Here is a 19,397-nt window from a genome sequence, read left to right as displayed (position 1 = left end):
TCCACTCCCTCTTGGAATCCCCCCCCCCCCCCCCCCAATTTTACACAGATCTTGATGATCCTTCAAAGAGTCAAGACAATGATGAAGGTGGTCGGCCCATAGCTCCACTAGAAGCATTCGGCAAGATTGCAGATGTAGTACAGGAAGCCATCAGAAAAATGGAAGCTGTAGCGGAGGAAAAGATGCGGTTGGTTAAGAAAGCACGGTTATCTGTCGAAGCATGTGATCAGGAGCTCAAGGATAAAGCTCGGGAAGTGACCATGCTGAAAATGGAGAGGCAGAAGAAGAAGCAACAAATCGATGATATTGAAAGCATCGTAAGGCTTAAGCAGGCGGAAGCTGAAATGTTTGACAAAAAGGCGGCTGAAGCTAGACGAGAAGCTGAGAGACTGCAACAAATTACACTCGCCAAGACAAACAAGTCGGAAGAGGACTACACTAACAGGTATCTGAAACAGCGATTATGCGAGGCTGAGGCAGAGAAGCAGTACTTAATCGAGAAGATGAAGCTTCAGGAAAGTTCACGAGCGTCCCAGAGCAGCGCCGGAGGAAGTGACCCTTCCCAGATTATGTACAGCAAAATCCAAGATTTGATCAAGAATATGTAGAGTTGTTGCTTTCAAAGGATACATATAACTCCATTTGCTCCGAAATTTACTAGGCTTTCTGGATTTGTGAATTGGTTTTAAACTTTTGGTCTTGATAATTTTTCTTTTCAATCTGTGCCTTACCTTTTCTAATCATAATAGGTCTAAAAAGAAGGGCAGCCTTGTGCTCTAAGCTCTCGTTATGCGCGGGATCCGGGGAAAAGCCAGATCACAAGGGTCTATCGTATGGAGCTTTACCCTACATTTTTGTTAGAGGCTGTTTTCACAATTTGAATCGGTGACCTTCTGGTCACATGACAACAATTTTAAAAGGTAGGAATTGCTCTTGGTGTGAACGTAAAAAGACTTTTAACATAGTACGCTATTGTCTGTTTTAAGTCAATCTTGTACGATTTTTTTCAAATGGCCTCACACCATTAATAGTATCACTACATTTTATATGGAGCTTCCTTTTCCCTCCCTTCCATTTACCAAACTTTGTTCTCACACCCAACACTAACCTTCTACAATTATTCAAACTTCATCAATATATAGAGTCGCATTAAAAAAAAAAGTAAATAGGATCTTTCTAGTCGATTTTTATGATCTATTTAAACTTCAAAGTCTTAATGAGCAGAGTTATTTAATATATGTTCAGTAGAAGATAAATGTATCCAATAAAATTTTCAAAAGCACTATCCAAAATATATCCCATAGAATACTAAAAAGCACTAAGTGATCTAGCCGTCAATGAAGTCCATAAAAAATCTATCGATTTTTCCTGATATGTTTACGTAATCATAGTAAATTAATATGCATAATCGTCGGATTAAATCCCCTACCCCACCCCACCCAAGCAATACATGTTCAAAAGGACCATATTATCTTACTAAGGACCCATCTGAAATGTGGGCACAAAAGAAGAAGATTGAGATATAACATATATATGGTCAATGACCAACCATGCAACATTAATAATGGAGGCAACAACTCAAATTTATTGTTGTTAACTCATTAAAGGGAAGTAGTTATAGAATTATAATCGATCGGGATCATTCAATACAACGGTATGAACACGATACCAAGGCAAACTCATGGAAATACCCTTTAAATCAAAGAGACACTACATAACTTTATTGCATTGAAAAAGACTATAATATGACTATCCTATGGACCACTCTTTTTTAGTCGATTATTTCCAAACAAGAGTTTTTTATATTGTTGGTAATAATGAAACAATTATGTTCGTAAAAATAATAGAGAAGCAAATTTATTCTATACTCAATAAGTACCAATACACAATGAGGGAGTTGATCCCATTTTCTATTTGTGAAATTATTGTTAACAAAAGGACAATAAACAAAAAATTTATGTTACAACATTATGGACTATTGGACTTGTATACTCCTCCAAATATCTACGCACTTCGTTTTGATTTATTTGATATATTTTGACTTGACAGAGAGTATAAGTAAAGAAGATTTTTGGATCTTGTAGTTTTAAATGAAAATTATGTCAAATGTATTAAAATGTCTTCTAAATCTATGGTCTTGAACATGTTATGTGGAAAGTTAAAATTAAAGAGTTACGGAAAAAATCTATTTTTTTTTAATGAACAAAAAAGAAGAATAAGCTAAACAGATTGAAACGGGAGAAAACATATGGGAGTTTCCTTATATCATATGCTCCTTTCGTCCATTTTAACTATCATTTTAGCTTCTTTTTTTTTAATGTTTATTAAGAAAAATAATAAATAAAAATATATAGTTACTAAATTATCCCGATTTAAATATAGGTAGAATATTTTTTTTCCTCTTAAATATTGTGCATACTTTTTAATATATAGGGTATAATTAAAAGTAATTGTCAATTTTAATCTTAAATTTCTAAAATAATAATTATTTTGAGATAAAATGATCAATCAATTTGACACAGTACATTTCCCACTTCAAATCTTCAATTATTGACTATCCATGCAATAATAAAAGATGATAAATTAGGGTGGCATGTTGCCCTATCCTTTTTCCATTTTTTTCGAACCTAATGCCCCTATAATAATATAGTAAAACTAAGATGACATCAAATAATTAGGCGAAATTGACCTATGGTGTTTGGTCGAAGTTTTAATAGGTAAGCACTCTCTTTTCATGTAATCAATAAGTTAGATTTCCCTTTTTCATACGATTTTAACCCAAACTTCTATTATCAACTTTAACATTAAATCACTATTTATGTATATATATTCAATCTAGATTCTAGCATCTATTTCTTAAATGATATCGAATAATAGTGCTTGCGTTGCTAATCATAAAATGTGACATGTAGAGCACATGTAAGGCACATTACTTTATTTGTTAGTATAAAATTTATAACCAAAAACTAAGACAAAAAATAACAAAATGGACCACCATCTAATGTCACTTTTGCTATTTTTCAGAAAGAAATGGGTCATCATAAATTCTTTCACACCTACCATACACTAAATGTAGGATTTAAAGGCACCACCTTACCCTCATCAATCTCTGCATCTTGGGATAAGAAAAAATAGGTAAGAATTTATTTGAGTTTGGTATTTGGATCAAATTATCCTATTTTTAGTTTATAATTAAATAATTTCTCCATTCATTTTTATTGGTACACTATTTTAAAAATAAATATATATTTTTACTTATTATTTTTAATATATCAAGAAAAGATATAAGAGAATTCATGTTAGTTGCTTATTCTTCAAATGATTTTTCCAAAGACTTAATACTCCATTTAATTCATATTAATTGACTTGTTGAGATTTTTTTATTTATTCAAAATAAGTGAATTATTCAAAGTTAAAAAAAATTGTTGGAACTTTTTTTTTCATTTCATATTTATCCTTTATTTAGTGAGGTTCTTAACTAATTTACGTTTTCTAGGAGACTAGTTTGAAAATAATCAAAAGAATAATAGTGAAAAATAGTCTTTAATTTATCTACTTAAATATTTTTCTAAGGGGTACCCGATAATTCACTTAATATGGACTAGAGGGAATACTAAAATCAATTACTAATAGGGATAATGTGGTAAAATAATCATGTCAATTGTTGTTTTCTTAATTGGTGTGCCAAATCTAAATGTGATAAGTAAAAGTGAATAAAACAATAAAAATAAAAATTGAAATATATATTAATTAATTATAATTTGTCTAGTTTCCTATTATTATTATTATTATTATTTTCACTATTTTCTATACGATTCTCTTATTACTGTATTTTTAATTGATTGTTGTTATGCTTTATTTAAATAAAAAATTTATGAGAGACAACCTCTTTACTTTTATTAGGTATCAATAAAACTACATTTTTTTTCAAACTCTACTAATAAGATTCAATATATTATCCTTTCAATAATATTGGCTTCTTCCCATTATTTGTGTCCTAAATTTCAAGTTTTGTTTCCCAAGCTAGCTACTTCTTATTAAATGCTAACCCCACATTTCAGATTGTTCTCATTCAATGCAAAATTTATTGTTTTTTGTCCTCCTTAATTGCATGGTCAAGTGACGTGCTTTTCTCTCTCGTTTATACGTAGAGGCGTATTCAAAATCTCGAAAAGATGAATGTATCGTTATAAAAAAATAAATTTAAATTGTTATAAAAAATGAATTTAAGATTAAAATTTGGTTGATTTAATTTTTAATTTCATCACTGAACTTAAAATTTTCTTTTAATTTTTCAATGGAACAAACTTAAAAATTTGAAAGATTAAAGCCAAAATAAATAATAATAATAATAACTAAAACGCCAAAAATATTATCAATAACTACTTGAAGATGTATAATCCAATTTTAGAAGAAAAAAAGAAGAAGAAGATAGATATAAGATTTAAGTATCTAACCTCATTTAAAGAGGTGTACCCAATCATCATGGCATTATATGATACTTCAAGCATGAATTCACGCATGAATATTTAAATATTTTTAAAATATAACCTAAGAAATGGAGCATGGGTTCACATCAATCCGGAGAACTCTCCTTAGACACTCCTCTGTTTGTAGTTTGTACATATATGACCAAAACACACACTTGTGTGAGAAATATTTATTCATTTTCGATATTTACTAATTTACAGTGTGATTTGAAATTAAGTTGATTTGAAATTAAAATTTTGCTTGGTTATATCATTTGATTTCTTATTTTATTTTTTCCAATACAACAACGATAATATATCAACTGAAATATCATTAGTAGGGTATGAACAAAACAAAATCTACATAAATCTTATTTTTATTTTGTGAAGATAGAGAGACTGTTTATGAATAATCCTTGAATCAAATATAGCAAATTAAATTATTAATGAAAAAAGTAACAATGAAGGAAACATGAAAACTAAAAGAAAAAAAATATAGAACATTCGGAAAAGGAACAATAACACAACAACAACATAGTACGATCACAAACACAATAAACAATTGATGATATAACAAAAGCAAGAAACTACATACTAACTACATATAACAAAATCGGCGCTCTAGATTATCACTAAGCCTAATCATGTTGAAAAGTAAGACAACGCTCCAGTGCCTACTAACCTTCTATCCTAATTCATGATCTCTATGCTCTCATATCTAAGGTTATGTCCTTGATAAGCTGAAGTTGCACCAATATGTCTAGCCTAATTACCTATCCTCGATCAATACTGAAGTTGCACCAATATGTCTAGTCTAATTACCTATCCTCGATTCAATACTTTCTTCAACTTATCTCTAACTCATCTCGTACCCATTATATCCAACCTTTCATATTTCTTTATTAGGGCATTTGCACATTTTATCTTCACATGTCTAAATCATCTTAGTCTTGTTTCGCGTATCTTATCCATTATGAAAGTCACTTCCAACTTATCCCGGATATCCTCATTTTTAATATTATTATCGTGCTCCTAATTTGCCCACAAATTTATTTCAACATTCTCAGTTTCATAATTTGTATATTTTAGACATGAGAAGTTCTTGACTAACCAATACTCTTTCCTATAGAAAAAAATCGATCTAACCACTATTTTATGAAATTTATTTTTAAATTTTAATAATACCTTTTTATCACATAAAGTTATAAAGACAAACCTTCATTTCATCCTTATTCTTATCTTATTGCTCCTAATTATTATTTGCCAGTAATAACATCATGTGAATAATATATATAATAATTATGCCAGTAATAACATCGTGTGAATATATAAGTGGACTATGTAAACATTATTAACAATAATACATAACAACCACTTAATTTCTTTTTTGGTAGTGTTATGCTAAAGCTCAAAGCCATTAAAATAGGACCACTTACTCTAGAAACATTTTTTTTAAAATTCTGTTCTTTTCGAATTTCACTTGAAACTATATTAAATATATTATTATAATTAATCATTCATTATTAGTTATTTACACTGTATAAGGGAAAACACTTTCTTCTTAAAAATATTACGCGATACAAATTTAGATTAATTTGATTTCCAATGTCAACTATCGAATATATAAAACCAAAAAGATAAAGAAAAGAAAGAAGTCATGATTGATGTGATACAACTCAGCTCCACCACTATAATATCTGGAATTTAATATTATTATTGGTTCGTTTCAATTTATTTATTTTACTTTTTTTCTAGTTTATTAAGAAAATATTATCTTTTATGATAATTTTTAATTTTAATTTTTCACATAACATTTTTAAAATTACATATTAAAGAATAATTTGGAACATTCATTACTATAAACAAAGTTTTTACCCACCGCGAATCAGTTGAAAAATTATGTTATACACCATAATTTTCCTACTTATTTTTAATCCAATCAGTTCACTACAAAAATACCTAATGAAAAATAGATTCTTCCTCAAATAAGAAAATTTCTAATTTTACTATACGAAAACATTACTATTTTTCTTTTCTCCAAATTCAATATATAAAAATAGTCATCAAACATTTTTCTTGAAAAAATTAATCATTTTAAAAGTGATTCCACATTACTTTAGTTTATGATTATAAAAAACAATTACCGTTTCAAAATTTTACGTGTCAAAATCCGACAAATAAATTGAACAGATTTGAATACACTACTAAAATAATGCCACAAAAAGTTAAAAACAAAATGTACTCTACTGCTACCACATAAAAAGTGTGAAGAAAGTAAAGTTCATTAGAAAAATCCGTCCTATATAAAGGCCACAATAGGGGCAATAAAGTTTTTTATAGTACAAAAATTAAAATTTTCTCTTCACTAAGCTTTAAAAAAAATTATGAGTTATTTGGGGATTGGAGTGAGTCCTGGGAATGTTCCAGTTCATCATGGAAGTAATTTGAAAGTAATTGATAAGAGAGTAAGAATTATAGAGCTGATTTTGAGATGTTTAATTTTAGGTTTAGCAATTATTGGTGCTGTTCTTATTGGAACTGATAGTCAAGTTAAAGTTATATTCTCAATCAAGAAAGAAGCTAAGTTCACTGATATGAAAGTTCTTGTGTAAGTAATTTTTTCTTTTTTTTTTTTTGGTATGAAAGATTGTGTTTTTATGGTGAATGAATGATTTTTACTTGTGTTTTTTTTTTGTATTTGGTAATTCAAGGAGAAAATATTATTCAATGGTATGTGTTGGAGAAAAATGTCACTTATTAATTATTGAAAAATATTTTCTTGAAAATATTTTGTGCCATACCAAACATATCCTAAAGGTTAAAGATTTGAACTTTGTTTGAAGTTCTTTGTGTAAGTGATGTTTTTTCTTTGTTTCTTGTGTTTTAAATAAAGGTGTGTTTGGTATGAGAGGAAGTATTTTTCTGGAGAATGAATGGTTTTACTTGTTTTTTTGTATTTGGTAATTAAGTAGAAGATATTATTCAATGGGTAAATACTATGTTGGTGGAGTTGGGGGTGTGGGGTATGTGTTGGAGGGTAAGATGTCATTTATAAATATCAATTAAGTATTGAAAAATATTTTCTTGAAAATGTTTTCTTCTATCCCAACACATATTAAAGGTTACAGATTTGAACTTTGTTGAAGTTTTTGTGTGAGTGATGTTTTTTCTCTGTTTTTTTGTAGTTTGTGTTTTAAATAAAGGTGTGTTTGGTATGAAAGGAAGTATTTTTTTCTGGAGAATGAATGGTTTTTACTTGTTTTTTTTGTATTTGGTGAACAAGCTAAAAATAGTATTCAATGGCTAATTACCATGTTGGGTTAAATGTAACTTACAAAATGTTTTTTCAAAAAAATTGATCAACCAAATATTGAAAAAATATTTTCTTGAAAATGTTTTCTTCCATACCAAACACTGTGTAAAGGTTAAAGATTTGAACTTTGTTGAAGTTCTTGTTTAAGTGATGATTTTTCTCTATTTTCTCAATCTTTTGCTTGTTTTTGTAGCTTGTAATTTCAAAGATTAATCTTTGAAAAAAAAGCTAAAAACAAGCAAAACAAACAGAGAAAATAGAGAAATCATCACTTACACAAGAACTTCAACAAAGTTCAAATCTTTAATCTTTAGGGTGTGTTTGGTATGGAGTAGAACATTTAAAAAAAAAAAATATTTTTCAATTTTTCTATGTTTGGTTGTTCAAGTTTTTCAAAAAACAAACATTCACATTAATTATCTCCTCCCAAACGCCCCACCCCACCCTAGCCTCGTAGCCCCATCCCCACTCCACCAACATAGTATTTGCTTAAGTTATATACAAATATCTTCTGATAATATTTTCTATTTAATTACCAATTACAAGAAGATTCTTTTTAATTAAAAAAAAGATAGTCTGGTGCACTAAGCTCTTGTTATGCAAGAGATTTGAGTAAGGCCAGACAACAAGCGTTTATTATACGCATCATTACCCTGCACTTCTGCAAGAGACTGTTTCTACGGCTTGAGCCTATGATCTTTTTGATCACATGAGGTCAACTTTACGGTTACGTCATATACCAGAAAATAAATAAAAGAAATTACTTATTTACCAAGAAAACATTCTCATTCATACCAAACACACTCTTAAGGTGCGTTTGGTCTGAAGGAAAATATTTTTTCAGAAAATAATTGATTATTCCATACAAAAAATATTATCTCAAAAATATTAATATATTACGTGTGGGGTGGTGGAGGTGGGAGCTATGAGGGGTGGGGGTGGAATGGAGTACGACGGAGGATGGGGAGGAGTGAAATGGACCGATGAAATTTGTTTTCTTTACTTTCACCGAGAAAGTATTTTTCTCATTTCAAGGAACTTGTTTTTATAGGGAAAATATTTTTCAAAAGTTTCGACGGACAGAAACATGAGAAATTTGGAAAATGTTTTCCTCAATGCCAAACACACCCGTAAAGGTTAAAGATCTAAACTTTGAACTTTTTTTTTTGCAGATTTTTAGTGATAGCCAATGGATTAGCTGCTGCTTACTCTCTGATTCAAGTTTTAAGGTGCATTTTCAGTATGATAAGAGGAAGTGTTCTTTTCAACAAACCCTTGGCTTGGGTTATTTTTTCTGGTGATCAGGTACAAGATATTCGTATTAGTTGTTGCTTCTGAATTTTGATTGATAAAAAGGGTTGATTAATTAACCCTTTTAAAAGTTGAAGTAACCTTTGGACTATGTTGCTCGGACTTTTCAAAAATGTTGATAGGTGCTTGTCGGATTTTTCCAGTAGTAGTACATTTATAGAGGATCCAATCCAGGTGCCGCTGCATTTAGAAACTGATCTGATTCAACTCAGGCATATCCTTTAGCACTTATCATAGATGCACCTTATTTTACTCCGTTCTTAGTGTGGTTGGGGTTGTTCATTGAGGGAATTATGGATGATATATTTTGTCTCATGAACATGTAGCCGGTACATTGAGTGAACTAGAATAGAACTATACTTTGGATAAAAAAAATTCAACTGTGTAACACGCTTGCGTTGGAGTTCTAATAGGAGCTGGTTTGTTAGTGTTGGCATGATCGTATTTGTCATTCCTAGTGCTCTAAATGCTTTTATCCCTGTTTTGGCACCTGCTTTTGCATTACTTCTCTTATTATCCCGGAAAGCAGTACAAAAGCTCTTGCTGCATCCTTCATTGCATATATTTGCCCATTTAACAATTTTGTGTGTGTCAATTCTGCTCTAATCTCGGATTTAGAGCGTGTCAATTCTGCTCTTTATATATGTACCTTTTTTTTCTGCACACACATATATAGTAACGTTAGGCACAGCAGGTTCTTTCGGACCTGCAGTGTTTCTAGTATAGATCCGCTACTGGTCTCTACATAGCAAGAGTCTCGGGAAACATTTTTGAGTAGCTGAAGTAGTGCAATAAGAACCTTATTATACATTCTGAAAACAGGACGATTCTTCTATGTTTTATGACCGTGCTATCTTGATCGCTAAACCCCCTAACCAGCAATATGTGAGACTTTTGAATTTGGGAAGGCTGAAGATGGATGATTTGGTGTTACCACATATTTTCCATCTAACAATTTCCCCGGAAACAGCCTCTCTACCCCACAAAGGTAGGGGTAAGGTCTCCGTACATCCTATCCTCCCCAGACCCCACTTGTGAGATTACGCGGGATATGTTGTTGTTCAACAATTTCCCCGGGAATGCAGTGATGGGCATTTAATACAGTCTAATGCTGTCTTTTAAGAACAAGTTCTTAGTCCATCAACTCTTGGGACCAATGGTTAAAGCCACTGCCATAAATTGTGACACCAGAAACTGGATGACAACATTAAATGTATCTACACTTAAAAAATGAAATGAATGCTCCAGATAAGCTGGTGGCTCTGGCCCAAATTGCTTATGTCTTATATTGTCGTATAGTTCATTAACTCATATAAACCTTTAGAAATGTTACACACAACAACACCTATGCCTAAATCTGAAACCACCTGGGGTCAGCTATATGAATTCTCACCAACCTGACCATGTTTCCTCAACTTCAGAAATGCGAGACACCCCTAATACACGGGAAAAATATAAAAATCATCTTGTCGTACCTATTGATCCGTCAAATCTTGTATACTATTTTTGTGGTCCAAATCCAACAGTTAGGAAGTTCAATGTTGAATGTTGTTAACCATCTTTAAAGGGTAGTTCAATAAGCTTTAACTAACTTGTTTTGGGCATCAAGATGGACACTTTAACTTGGTCTCAATTCTCAATTGACAACTGAACACTCCAACTTTGAGTATACACATCTAGATATTTCGACTCATCTCCGTGTTAGTTGAACACTCCAACTTATAAAATGATCATCTAGAAACCTCCAAAATTTAAAAATTTATGTGCCACATCAGCATCAAGTGTCCACGAGATACATTTTACTAAGTTGGAGTGTTTAGTTGTCAGTGAAATCAAGTTGAGGTGTCTAGATGTGAACTCTCAAAGTTTAAGTACTTACTTGCCAACTGAGGTCAAGTTCGAGTATTTGTTTATGTATTATGCACTTTTTACTTTTCATTTGCTATGCAATACTCAAATTATACCCTTTTAGCCTTCTAGTGGACTGTAAATATCAAAGTTCAAAAATAGTGTATTTGTAATTTTTTTTTAATTAACGCCTTCATGAAGAAGTGTGACTATTAATCTGAAAAGACAAGTTACGTGCTACAACAGATTAAAATACAGTGACGTCTTTTTCACGTGCAGTTGATGGCCTACTTGAGTCTGGCTGCAGTGGCGGCAGCAGCGCAGTCTGGAGTAATTTCGAAGTTTGGTCAACCAGAGCTACAATGGATGAAAGTTTGCAATTTGTATGGCAAATTTTGCAACCAAATTGGAGAAGGCATTGCAAGTTCTGTAATAGTTAGCCTTAGCATGATTGCTCTCTCTGGTATTTCAGCATTCAGTCTCTTTCGTTTGTATGGAAACAACGGAGGAAAGAGTAATGCTAGATGATCATCTCTCCGAGCATTAGTGGACAGAGTTAGTTGCAGGTATCCTTGTAAATTAGTCGAGATATGCAAAAGCTGACCTCGATACCGCGATTATCAAAAGAAAGAAAAAGTAATGCTAGATGATGAGTCGAGTAGTAGTAGCTTAATCTTGAACTTGAAGATATGTAACTTGGTGGATATTTGGTGTTTTGTACTATGTTGTCTTATGTTGAAACTATTGTATAATAAAATGATTTTGGTTTTTCTTTTGTAAAAAATAAATCAAGACTAATGTTGGTGGAGTTATACTTCACCTCGTTTCGTAATTTTACACGTGTATCCATCGTTAAACAAAGAGATATAACGTATATTTATCGAGTTATATTTTATCTTGTTTCTTAATTTTATGTGTATTATATAAACAAAGAATTTTAACTTATAGATACGGAGTATATGAGAAATTTTATACTCGTTGTAGTGTTACAAATTGTAACTTACCATATATATACTACATGTAATTAATTGTTAAGTGGCTTGAGTTGATTATCTAAGAAAGACGAGTTAATTAAAAATTATATATTTTTTAGATTGAATCTCCCTTTTTCGAAAGTCGATTCTCGATCATTCTTCGAAGTTAATTTGAAAATAAAATATTTATTTTGTGACATAAGGCTTCAACCTCAACGAAATTACACCAAATCATTTTCGATAATTGAATCATGAATGAGAAATATGTAGTAATAAAGGGTTGATTGACTTGATAAATCATAATATTTTCATGTAAACAGAATATACAAAATATGAATTAATTTACTAAAAATCTTACTTCTTCAAACACAAAAAGCATTTATCACCATTTTTAGTTTTGTTTGGTTAGAAAAAAAACTTACTTTTTCAAAGGTTATCTAAAATTCTTATTTTCTCCAAAAAAATTCTCTAACAAGTTTTTTCAACCAAATGCCATCGAAACTAAAAAAAATAATAGACTTGATATTTGATATTTATTTCGCCCCTTGATTAATTTGGATTCAAGTCGGAAGTTTTACGTTTAGATAAAAATGATTCCACTCACATGGCTCGAATCCAAAATTCATATTTAATGATGAAAAATTATTTATCACTCTATCGTATCCGTCGAGGATGGTTCATAACTTAAAATATTCCTAAAGCTATAAAAAGGGACTTGAAGAAAAATAGAAACAAATAAAAATAAAAATATTTATCTGAAAAAAAGTAATTTGCAGAGGGAAAGCAAATACCATTGTAAAAAAAAAAAAAAAAAAAAATCACCCAATGAACTTCACCAAAAAAAACCCAAAATTTTCAGTGTAACATCCAATAATTGTATCAACAAAATACCCAAATTGGGAAATTTTACTGAAAAATTTATCAAAATCAATTCAGAGTTATATGGGTCGCTCTCGTGGTAATTTTCAAGCTGATGAAGATCCCAGCCAAAGGTTGATTTTTTTTTAAATATTTTTTTTTTATCATCTCTATTTTTTGCAGTATTTTTTAGCTTATGGGTGTCTTTTAATTTGTATAAACTACTAATGACTGTTGAATTCTTGGTTTTTCTTCTAGTTTTTGTGGTAATTATTTGAATTTTTTAGTCAGTAGATGAAAGTATCATTAATTGTATGTTTTAAGTACTAATGGGTGTGAAATTGTTTAGGTTTATCTTGTTTCTTGGTAAAGATTAAATTTTTATTGCTAGCATTGAGTAGTCAATTGTATATCATTTGAGTTATAGGTTTCAAACTAGTAATGGGTATTAATTTGGTGGGCTTAGCTTGTTTTTGTGGTAAAGATTAGATTTTACTGGTAATGATTAGTCAAATGTTGAGAATTAGCTCTAGTTTGTGCTTATATTGTGCGAGGGTGAGCGTTGGCGCAATGGTAGAGTTGCAATATTAGATTTTTATTCCTAAATTGGTTAGTCAATAGTTGAGAGTGTGTAGGTTTAAAGTACTAATGGGTTGGGTTTATCTTGTTTTCTGGTAAAGATTAAATTTTTATTGCTAACATAGAGTAGTCACTTCGTGGTGAGTATCTTCTAGTTATAGGTTTCAAATTAGTTATAGGTATTAATTTGTTGAGTTTAACTTGTTTTTTGGGTAAAGACTAGATGGTAAGGATCAGACAATTGTTGAGCATTAGCTCTATTTTGTGCTTTTATTGTGTGAGGTGAGCATTGGCGCAATGATAGAGTTGCGTTATCAATTTTTTGGGTTTGTCTTCTTTTGGTGGTAGAGACTATTTTATCGGTAATGATTAGTCAATTGTTGAGAATTTTAGCTCTAGTATATACTTTTATTGTGGGAGGGAGAGCATTGGTGCAATGGTAGAGTTGCAATATTAACTAAAAAAAGAGGACAACCCAGTGCACTAAGCTCATGCTATGTGCGGGGTCTGGGGAAGGGACGGACTACAAGAGTATGTTGTACGGCTTACCCTGCATTTCTTAGTTCTGTAAGAGACTGTTTCTACAACTCAAACCCGTGACCTCCTGGTCACATGGGAGCGACAACAACTTTACAAGTTGTGATATTAACTTCTTGTGTTCATCTTCTTTTAGTGCTAAAGAGTAGATTTTTATTGGTAATGATTAGGTAATTGTTGAGAATTAGCTCTAGTATGTGCTTTTATGGGGTGAGAGTGAGTATTGGCGCAATGGTCGAGTTGCTCTTCTGTGACCTACAACCTCTTTGCAGAAATGCCAGGGGAAGACCGTGTACAATATATGCTCACCCTTCCTCTACCTTGCACTAGCTGGGGTACTAATGTCGCATTGGCATTCCCTTTTAATTTATGAGCGAGCTTATTGAATTTTGGCATTATTAATATACCCTTTCTATTCTCCAAAGAATAGGACGTACTAATGATAATGATATGTGAGCATTACTTATGAATTTTATGTCTTTAATAGATGGCATTAGAGGAGAGTGGATACTGTCTTTTTTCTTTTCTCAGTTGTTTCTTGCTGATTTCCTGTAGTTTTATTACCCGTTTTCCTTTGTTTAGATCAAGGAGGAAAAAGAATGCCTCAAGTGGAGACAATTTAGAAACTGTGACCACTGGTAAGTTTCGTCTAACTAGTTTTTAACTATTTAAATTCAGTTCAGTTCTGATTCTTTTGGATGGCAGATTATTATAGTTGATTATCTTTTTTACTATCCATTCAATTCATTTTAGATTTTTGAATTTTGCGATCTGGCTAAGGTCTTTTTTCCATTAACTTAGTTTTACTGGTAGATGAAATCAACGGTTACTAAAGTTTAAACAGGATCCTATTTCCCTTTTCATTTTTGAAATGACAATCCATGTCCTTTCACCAGAGAAGGATAAAATTCCTAAAGTGCAGATTTTTCTGGATGTGTACCTTCAGAATGATGTCATTGTAGCTCAACTTTTTATAGACCAATATGTTAGAGCTGTTTCTTGCAAGCATGAATTTCTTTTAGAGCCCCAACTTTTTCGGTATAAACACATGGCAACAACCTTTAAATTACTAAATAAAGCATGACAACAGTTATTTTAGGTTCCAAACATAATTTTGAAATATTTGTATATCATTTGCATGAGCCATAGCTTACTTTTGGAGTCTTTCAAATTTGCAACCACTCCTCATATGTTGACATAATGCTGTTGATTACTCAGGTCAAGGGACAGCTGATGGCAAAAGGGCCTTGTATCACTGCAATTATTGCAACAAAGACATTAGTGGGAGAACTCGTATAAAATGTGCTGTATGTTCCGATTTTGACCTATGTATAGAGTGCTTCTCTGTTGGTGCTGAGGTACATCCTCACAAAAGCCATCACCACTATAGGGTTATGGTTAGTTCTTTCGTTCTTCTTTATTTTTCAATTGATAAGTATGGTACTATGGTTAGTTCTTTCTTCAAGCTCATATCAGTAGTAATACATACAAAAAACTTCACTTGACAAAAGAAAAAAAAAGTGCACTACAGCATGGACATGATGTTGTTGTTAACTCATGATTTTTAGAAGCTTATTTTGTGTTTTTTAATGTTTCCTCTCATCTGTTTGGGAGCTAATATTTTAGCACTAGGTATCAAAATTGGTGCATTGTTCTAATGACCTTCTTAGTGTCTTTGAACAGGACATCTTAGCTTTCCCGCTTATTTGCCCAGACTGGAATGCTGATGAAGAGATGTTGCTTCTTGAGGTGTTATTTTGAGAACCCTCTTTTTTGGACACCTCGTGTCTTCTTTATTACTGAATTTGACTTTTTACTTTTCCCATTAAGTAATCATAACGCCAATACCCCTTTTTCTTATTGTCTTGGTTCCTTGAATTTGCTATGCCTAGGGAATTGAGATGTATGGCATGGGTAATTGGGCTGAAGTAGGTGAGCATGTAGGAACAAAGACAAAAGAAGTCTGCATTGACCATTTTAAGGCCGCATACTTAGAGTCACCTTACTTTCCTCTACCGGTAAGAAACTTATCAGAAATATTTTGCAAGTTTAATTCTTTTGACTCACCATTTCACCTGCATTTTTCCTTTTCCATTTCCAGGATATGACTCACGTCATGGGGAAAAACAGAATGGAACTCATTGCCATGGCTAAAGGGAATTTTGCAGATAAGAAAGGTTAGGACCGTAATTCTCAATTCTGATTTCTCTAGTTACTTTCCGTGGTTGTTCATCTTGAGAGCCTGATCTTCTACCATTAGAATAACAAAATGATGCTCGGTGCAACATAAGTAATGGTCTTGAGATCAAATTTTTTGCAGTTACATATCTCGTTAAATAACTAACAGTGGCCGGTGAAATGATTCTATCTGTACTATATGTAGAAGTGTTTTGTCTATCTTCTTTATTGTACTAATAAAAATATCTATCAATTAAAAGCTAAATAAATAGGAAACAATAGTAACTCTTGGAAATCTCTTTATGAATGTATCTAATATATGGTATATATATCAAAGCATCACTTATTACTACTTCTGTAGATGATAGTTGTGTTACTTCTCTTTTACAATAAATTGATATTTATGGTCAAATATGGAATTTAAATTGATAGCTAATTACTTAAATTGTTATTAATATAAGACACCCCAAAACTCTCCATTCACTAAAACTAAATGTACAATTTGTTTTTATTGATAGTTTCGGTCTTCACTTTCGTTGTATAATCCGCTGCACCTTCTGGATTTTGCATATGAGTTCCAGTGTGGATTTTGTAATCTACTGCGTCTTCTGGATTCTTTGTTTTCAATAAAATCTTGAATACTTTATGAAGAAAATTATGACAGAAAAAATCAAGTCTAAATTACAAAAAGCTAACGTCAAAGGATGTGAAATTAAATGAAACAACTTTAACATCAAACCGAAATAACCGAAAAGATGATGAAATCAAATTTTACTTCAACTATACAAACGATAGTGGAAAACATAAGGATTCAAAAGATATTTCCAATTTATCGTGAATAGACAAATTAAATGTCGTATCTTATAGTTGCTTGCATACTACTTGCTCATGGGTACAAACTAGTTACAAAGAATTCATGGTGAGGGGCTGAGGGCGGGGATTCAGATAGGTTGATGAGAATTCTCGTGGGAGAAAAGTAGGGATTCACGTGGTACTAGGAGTTGAGTGTTTTATCTCGATTACAATGAATCTTTACAACATTTTGTTACATCTGATGTTTGTGGCAATCGCAGGACTCTCTTCACTTGGTGAAGATGTTCCTAAAGATGAATCATTCTGTCCGTCTCGAATCAAGTATGAATAGCATATTCTATATTCTGTGTACATGGTTTATTGTCTTTTTTCTGTTCTAATCATCTAGTACTCACTTTTTTCTTGCATGCTTGCCATTAGAGTTGAAGACACTCATAAAATTGGTCCATCAGGACGTTTAACTTCTGTATCCAATGCGGGTAAGACCCTTTTTGGTCCTATCTGAAAGTAGTATTTACTTTACGTTATGGACTTTTTGAGCCGCTAACAGCTTGGATGCTGCAGGAATCACAGGCATAAAAAAGCCATCCAGCAAAACGCAAATCAAAGATCAAAATGAACCTGTTAAATTTGAAGGTATGTCAACTTATCATTCATCACTGAAAAAAATTGTGAAGGAATTGCTCAGTAATAGTTAATTCATTACAAAAACAACGACAACATACCCAGTGTAATCCCACAAATGGAGTCTGCGGAGGGTAGGATGTACGCAGACCTTACTCCTACCTTTGCGTGCGGGGTAGAGAGGTTGTTTCCCATAGACCCTCGGCTCAAAAGAAGTGTAGACAAATCATGGTAGAAAGGAAAATAACAATGACAAAACAGCAAGATAAACAGATCAAATGAAGCAACATGTAATAGGGTGAACACTAAAGTAAATCCGTTGTTGGCAGATAATTCAGGCAGAAATTTTGGAGGCAAGAAACCGAAATCTTTGAAGGATGATGGATCCTCATTGATGAAATTAAGTGGATATATTCCCAAGAGGCAAGAATTTGATCCTGAATATGATAATGATGCGGAGCAACTATTGGCTGATATGGAATTCAAGGAAACTGAAACTGAAGAGGAGCGCGAACTTAAGTTGCGTGTTCTGCGTATCTATTCCAAGAGGTACTTTTTCTTTCCTCCATCATATGTTTCATGATTTCTTCAGTTATCTCATTCCTTCAGAGTCAAGTAAGTTTCAATGAATAATGGCAGGCTTGATGAAAGAAAGCGCCGCAAGGATTTTATTCTAGAGAGGAATTTACTCCAGCCAAGTGAATTTGAGAAGAATTTGTCACCAGAAGAGAAAGATATATGCCGACGTTATGATGCCATTATGCGCTTTCTATCGAAGGAGGAGCATGAAGAATTACTAAAGACTGTGATCTCAGAACATAGATATCTGAAAAGAATACAAGAACTCAAGGTGCGAAACTCTGCTCTGTTGTTTATTATTGTACCTTTTCTAATGAAACTAAACGTCGGCTTGTATATAGAAGCTCAGTAAATTTATAAAGTTAGAACCATATGGCATTTGACTAATCTATGACTACATTAGCAAAACGTAATACAAAATCGCTTTCTATCCTAGCACTCAAGGGTATGATCTAGTGGTCAATGAAGTGGGTTGGAACCATGAGGTCACCCAACGGAGACAAAAGTACTGCTCCCTCTGTCCATTTGTATTTCTCCAGTATTGACTTGGCACACCCCTTAAGGAGCAATAAATAGAATGATTATTTTACTATATTACCCCTTGAATATAATAAATTCAATGTTTGGGAAATGACTAGTTAATAATAAGGGTAAATAAGGAACTAAGTGATAAATTATCTCTTGGTTTTTCAAATTGGACAAGTAAAAATGGACATAGAGACTAGGTTATTTCTTTCAATCTGTTCAAGCCTTTGTGGACAGAGTTACCCGGTACCTATGCTGCTGGTGGGAGTTAGTAAGTATCCCGTGGAATTAGTCGAGGTGCTCACTAGCTGGCCCAGACACCACGAGTTATAAATATAAAAGGAATCACTCTCTTTCCTACAAAATTATGCAGGAAGCGAAAGCTGCTGGTTGTCGTTCGTCTGCCGAAGTTGATAGATACTTAGAAAGGAAAAGGAAGAAGGAAGTTGAAGAAGGTGTTCCGAGAAAAGGAAGTTCTCAGATTGGCCCAGTGATCCAGGAAAGCCTGAACATACCTGCTTCTTCTGAGTCACTTGGAATACATTCAAATAGAAAACCTTGTAGCCAGGCGATTTTGAGTTCCGACACCGATTCAGGTGTTCCAGCTTTTTCTGCAGGAGAACTGTTATCTGAACCAGTAAGTTTTCAGATTACTGTTTTTTAAATGAATTCTTCAGCAACTATGACTTGTTCTATTTCTTAGACTTGTGTCTAGGACTCATTAAATGGTGCTGGAACCAGTGGCACAGCGTTTGTACGCGCACACACAAGCCCCCCCCCCCCCCACCG

The 19,397-nt window shown here is 32.4% G+C and overlaps 3 protein-coding genes across 4 annotated transcripts in view; all 3 read left to right on the top strand.

Annotated features, from left to right (window-relative positions):
- The window catches only part of LOC102590088 (OBERON-like protein), a 6,322-nt gene extending 5,603 nt beyond the window's left edge, over positions 1 to 719 (top strand). For both annotated transcript variants that reach the window (XM_006365784.2, XM_006365783.2), the window contains exon 3: positions 49 to 719. In XM_006365784.2, the coding sequence (XP_006365846.1) occupies positions 49 to 608 (560 nt within the window). In that variant the 3' untranslated portion in view covers positions 609 to 719. The remainder of the gene's footprint in view (positions 1 to 48) is intronic.
- A 6,033-nt stretch (positions 720 to 6,752) lies between these two features.
- On the top strand, positions 6,753 to 11,773 carry LOC102589760 (CASP-like protein 2B1). The gene is made up of 3 exons (XM_006365782.2): positions 6,753 to 7,077; positions 8,955 to 9,087; positions 11,221 to 11,773. Exons 1-3 carry the CDS (start codon positions 6,854 to 6,856, stop codon positions 11,467 to 11,469), a joined length of 606 nt encoding a protein of 201 aa, XP_006365844.1. The 5' UTR covers positions 6,753 to 6,853; the 3' UTR covers positions 11,470 to 11,773.
- Positions 11,774 to 12,719: 946 nt separating this feature from the next.
- Positions 12,720 to 19,397, top strand: part of LOC102589430 (transcriptional adapter ADA2b) — an 8,195-nt gene continuing 1,517 nt past the window's right edge. The window contains exons 1-12 of the mRNA XM_006365781.2: positions 12,720 to 12,907; positions 14,472 to 14,527; positions 15,108 to 15,286; positions 15,573 to 15,638; positions 15,782 to 15,907; positions 15,991 to 16,066; positions 17,141 to 17,201; positions 17,301 to 17,359; positions 17,445 to 17,516; positions 17,834 to 18,053; positions 18,144 to 18,354; positions 18,982 to 19,245. Of these exons, the coding sequence (XP_006365843.1) occupies positions 12,858 to 12,907; positions 14,472 to 14,527; positions 15,108 to 15,286; positions 15,573 to 15,638; positions 15,782 to 15,907; positions 15,991 to 16,066; positions 17,141 to 17,201; positions 17,301 to 17,359; positions 17,445 to 17,516; positions 17,834 to 18,053; positions 18,144 to 18,354; positions 18,982 to 19,245 (1,440 nt within the window). The 5' untranslated portion in view covers positions 12,720 to 12,857. The remainder of the gene's footprint in view (positions 12,908 to 14,471; positions 14,528 to 15,107; positions 15,287 to 15,572; positions 15,639 to 15,781; positions 15,908 to 15,990; positions 16,067 to 17,140; positions 17,202 to 17,300; positions 17,360 to 17,444; positions 17,517 to 17,833; positions 18,054 to 18,143; positions 18,355 to 18,981; positions 19,246 to 19,397) is intronic.

The sequence above is a fragment of the Solanum tuberosum genome, unplaced genomic scaffold (genome assembly GCF_000226075.1).
Source record: "Solanum tuberosum cultivar DM 1-3 516 R44 unplaced genomic scaffold, SolTub_3.0 scf00580, whole genome shotgun sequence".
Classification (NCBI taxonomy): Eukaryota; Viridiplantae; Streptophyta; class Magnoliopsida; order Solanales; family Solanaceae; genus Solanum; species Solanum tuberosum.
Note: the sequence above shows the minus strand (reverse complement) of the source record. Positions and strands in the feature narration are given on the sequence as shown.

Excerpts from the sequence above, each read along its gene's own strand:
- LOC102589760 (XM_006365782.2), top strand. The coding sequence starts at position 6,854 with ATGAGTTATTTGGGGATTGGAGTGAGTCCTGGGAATGTTCCAGTTCAT. Across the intron at positions 7,078-8,954 it reads ACTGATATGAAAGTTCTTGT|ATTTTTAGTGATAGCCAATG; the intron begins GTAAGTAATTTT and ends TTTTTTTTGCAG. Across the intron at positions 9,088-11,220 it reads TTATTTTTTCTGGTGATCAG|TTGATGGCCTACTTGAGTCT; the intron begins GTACAAGATATT and ends TTTCACGTGCAG.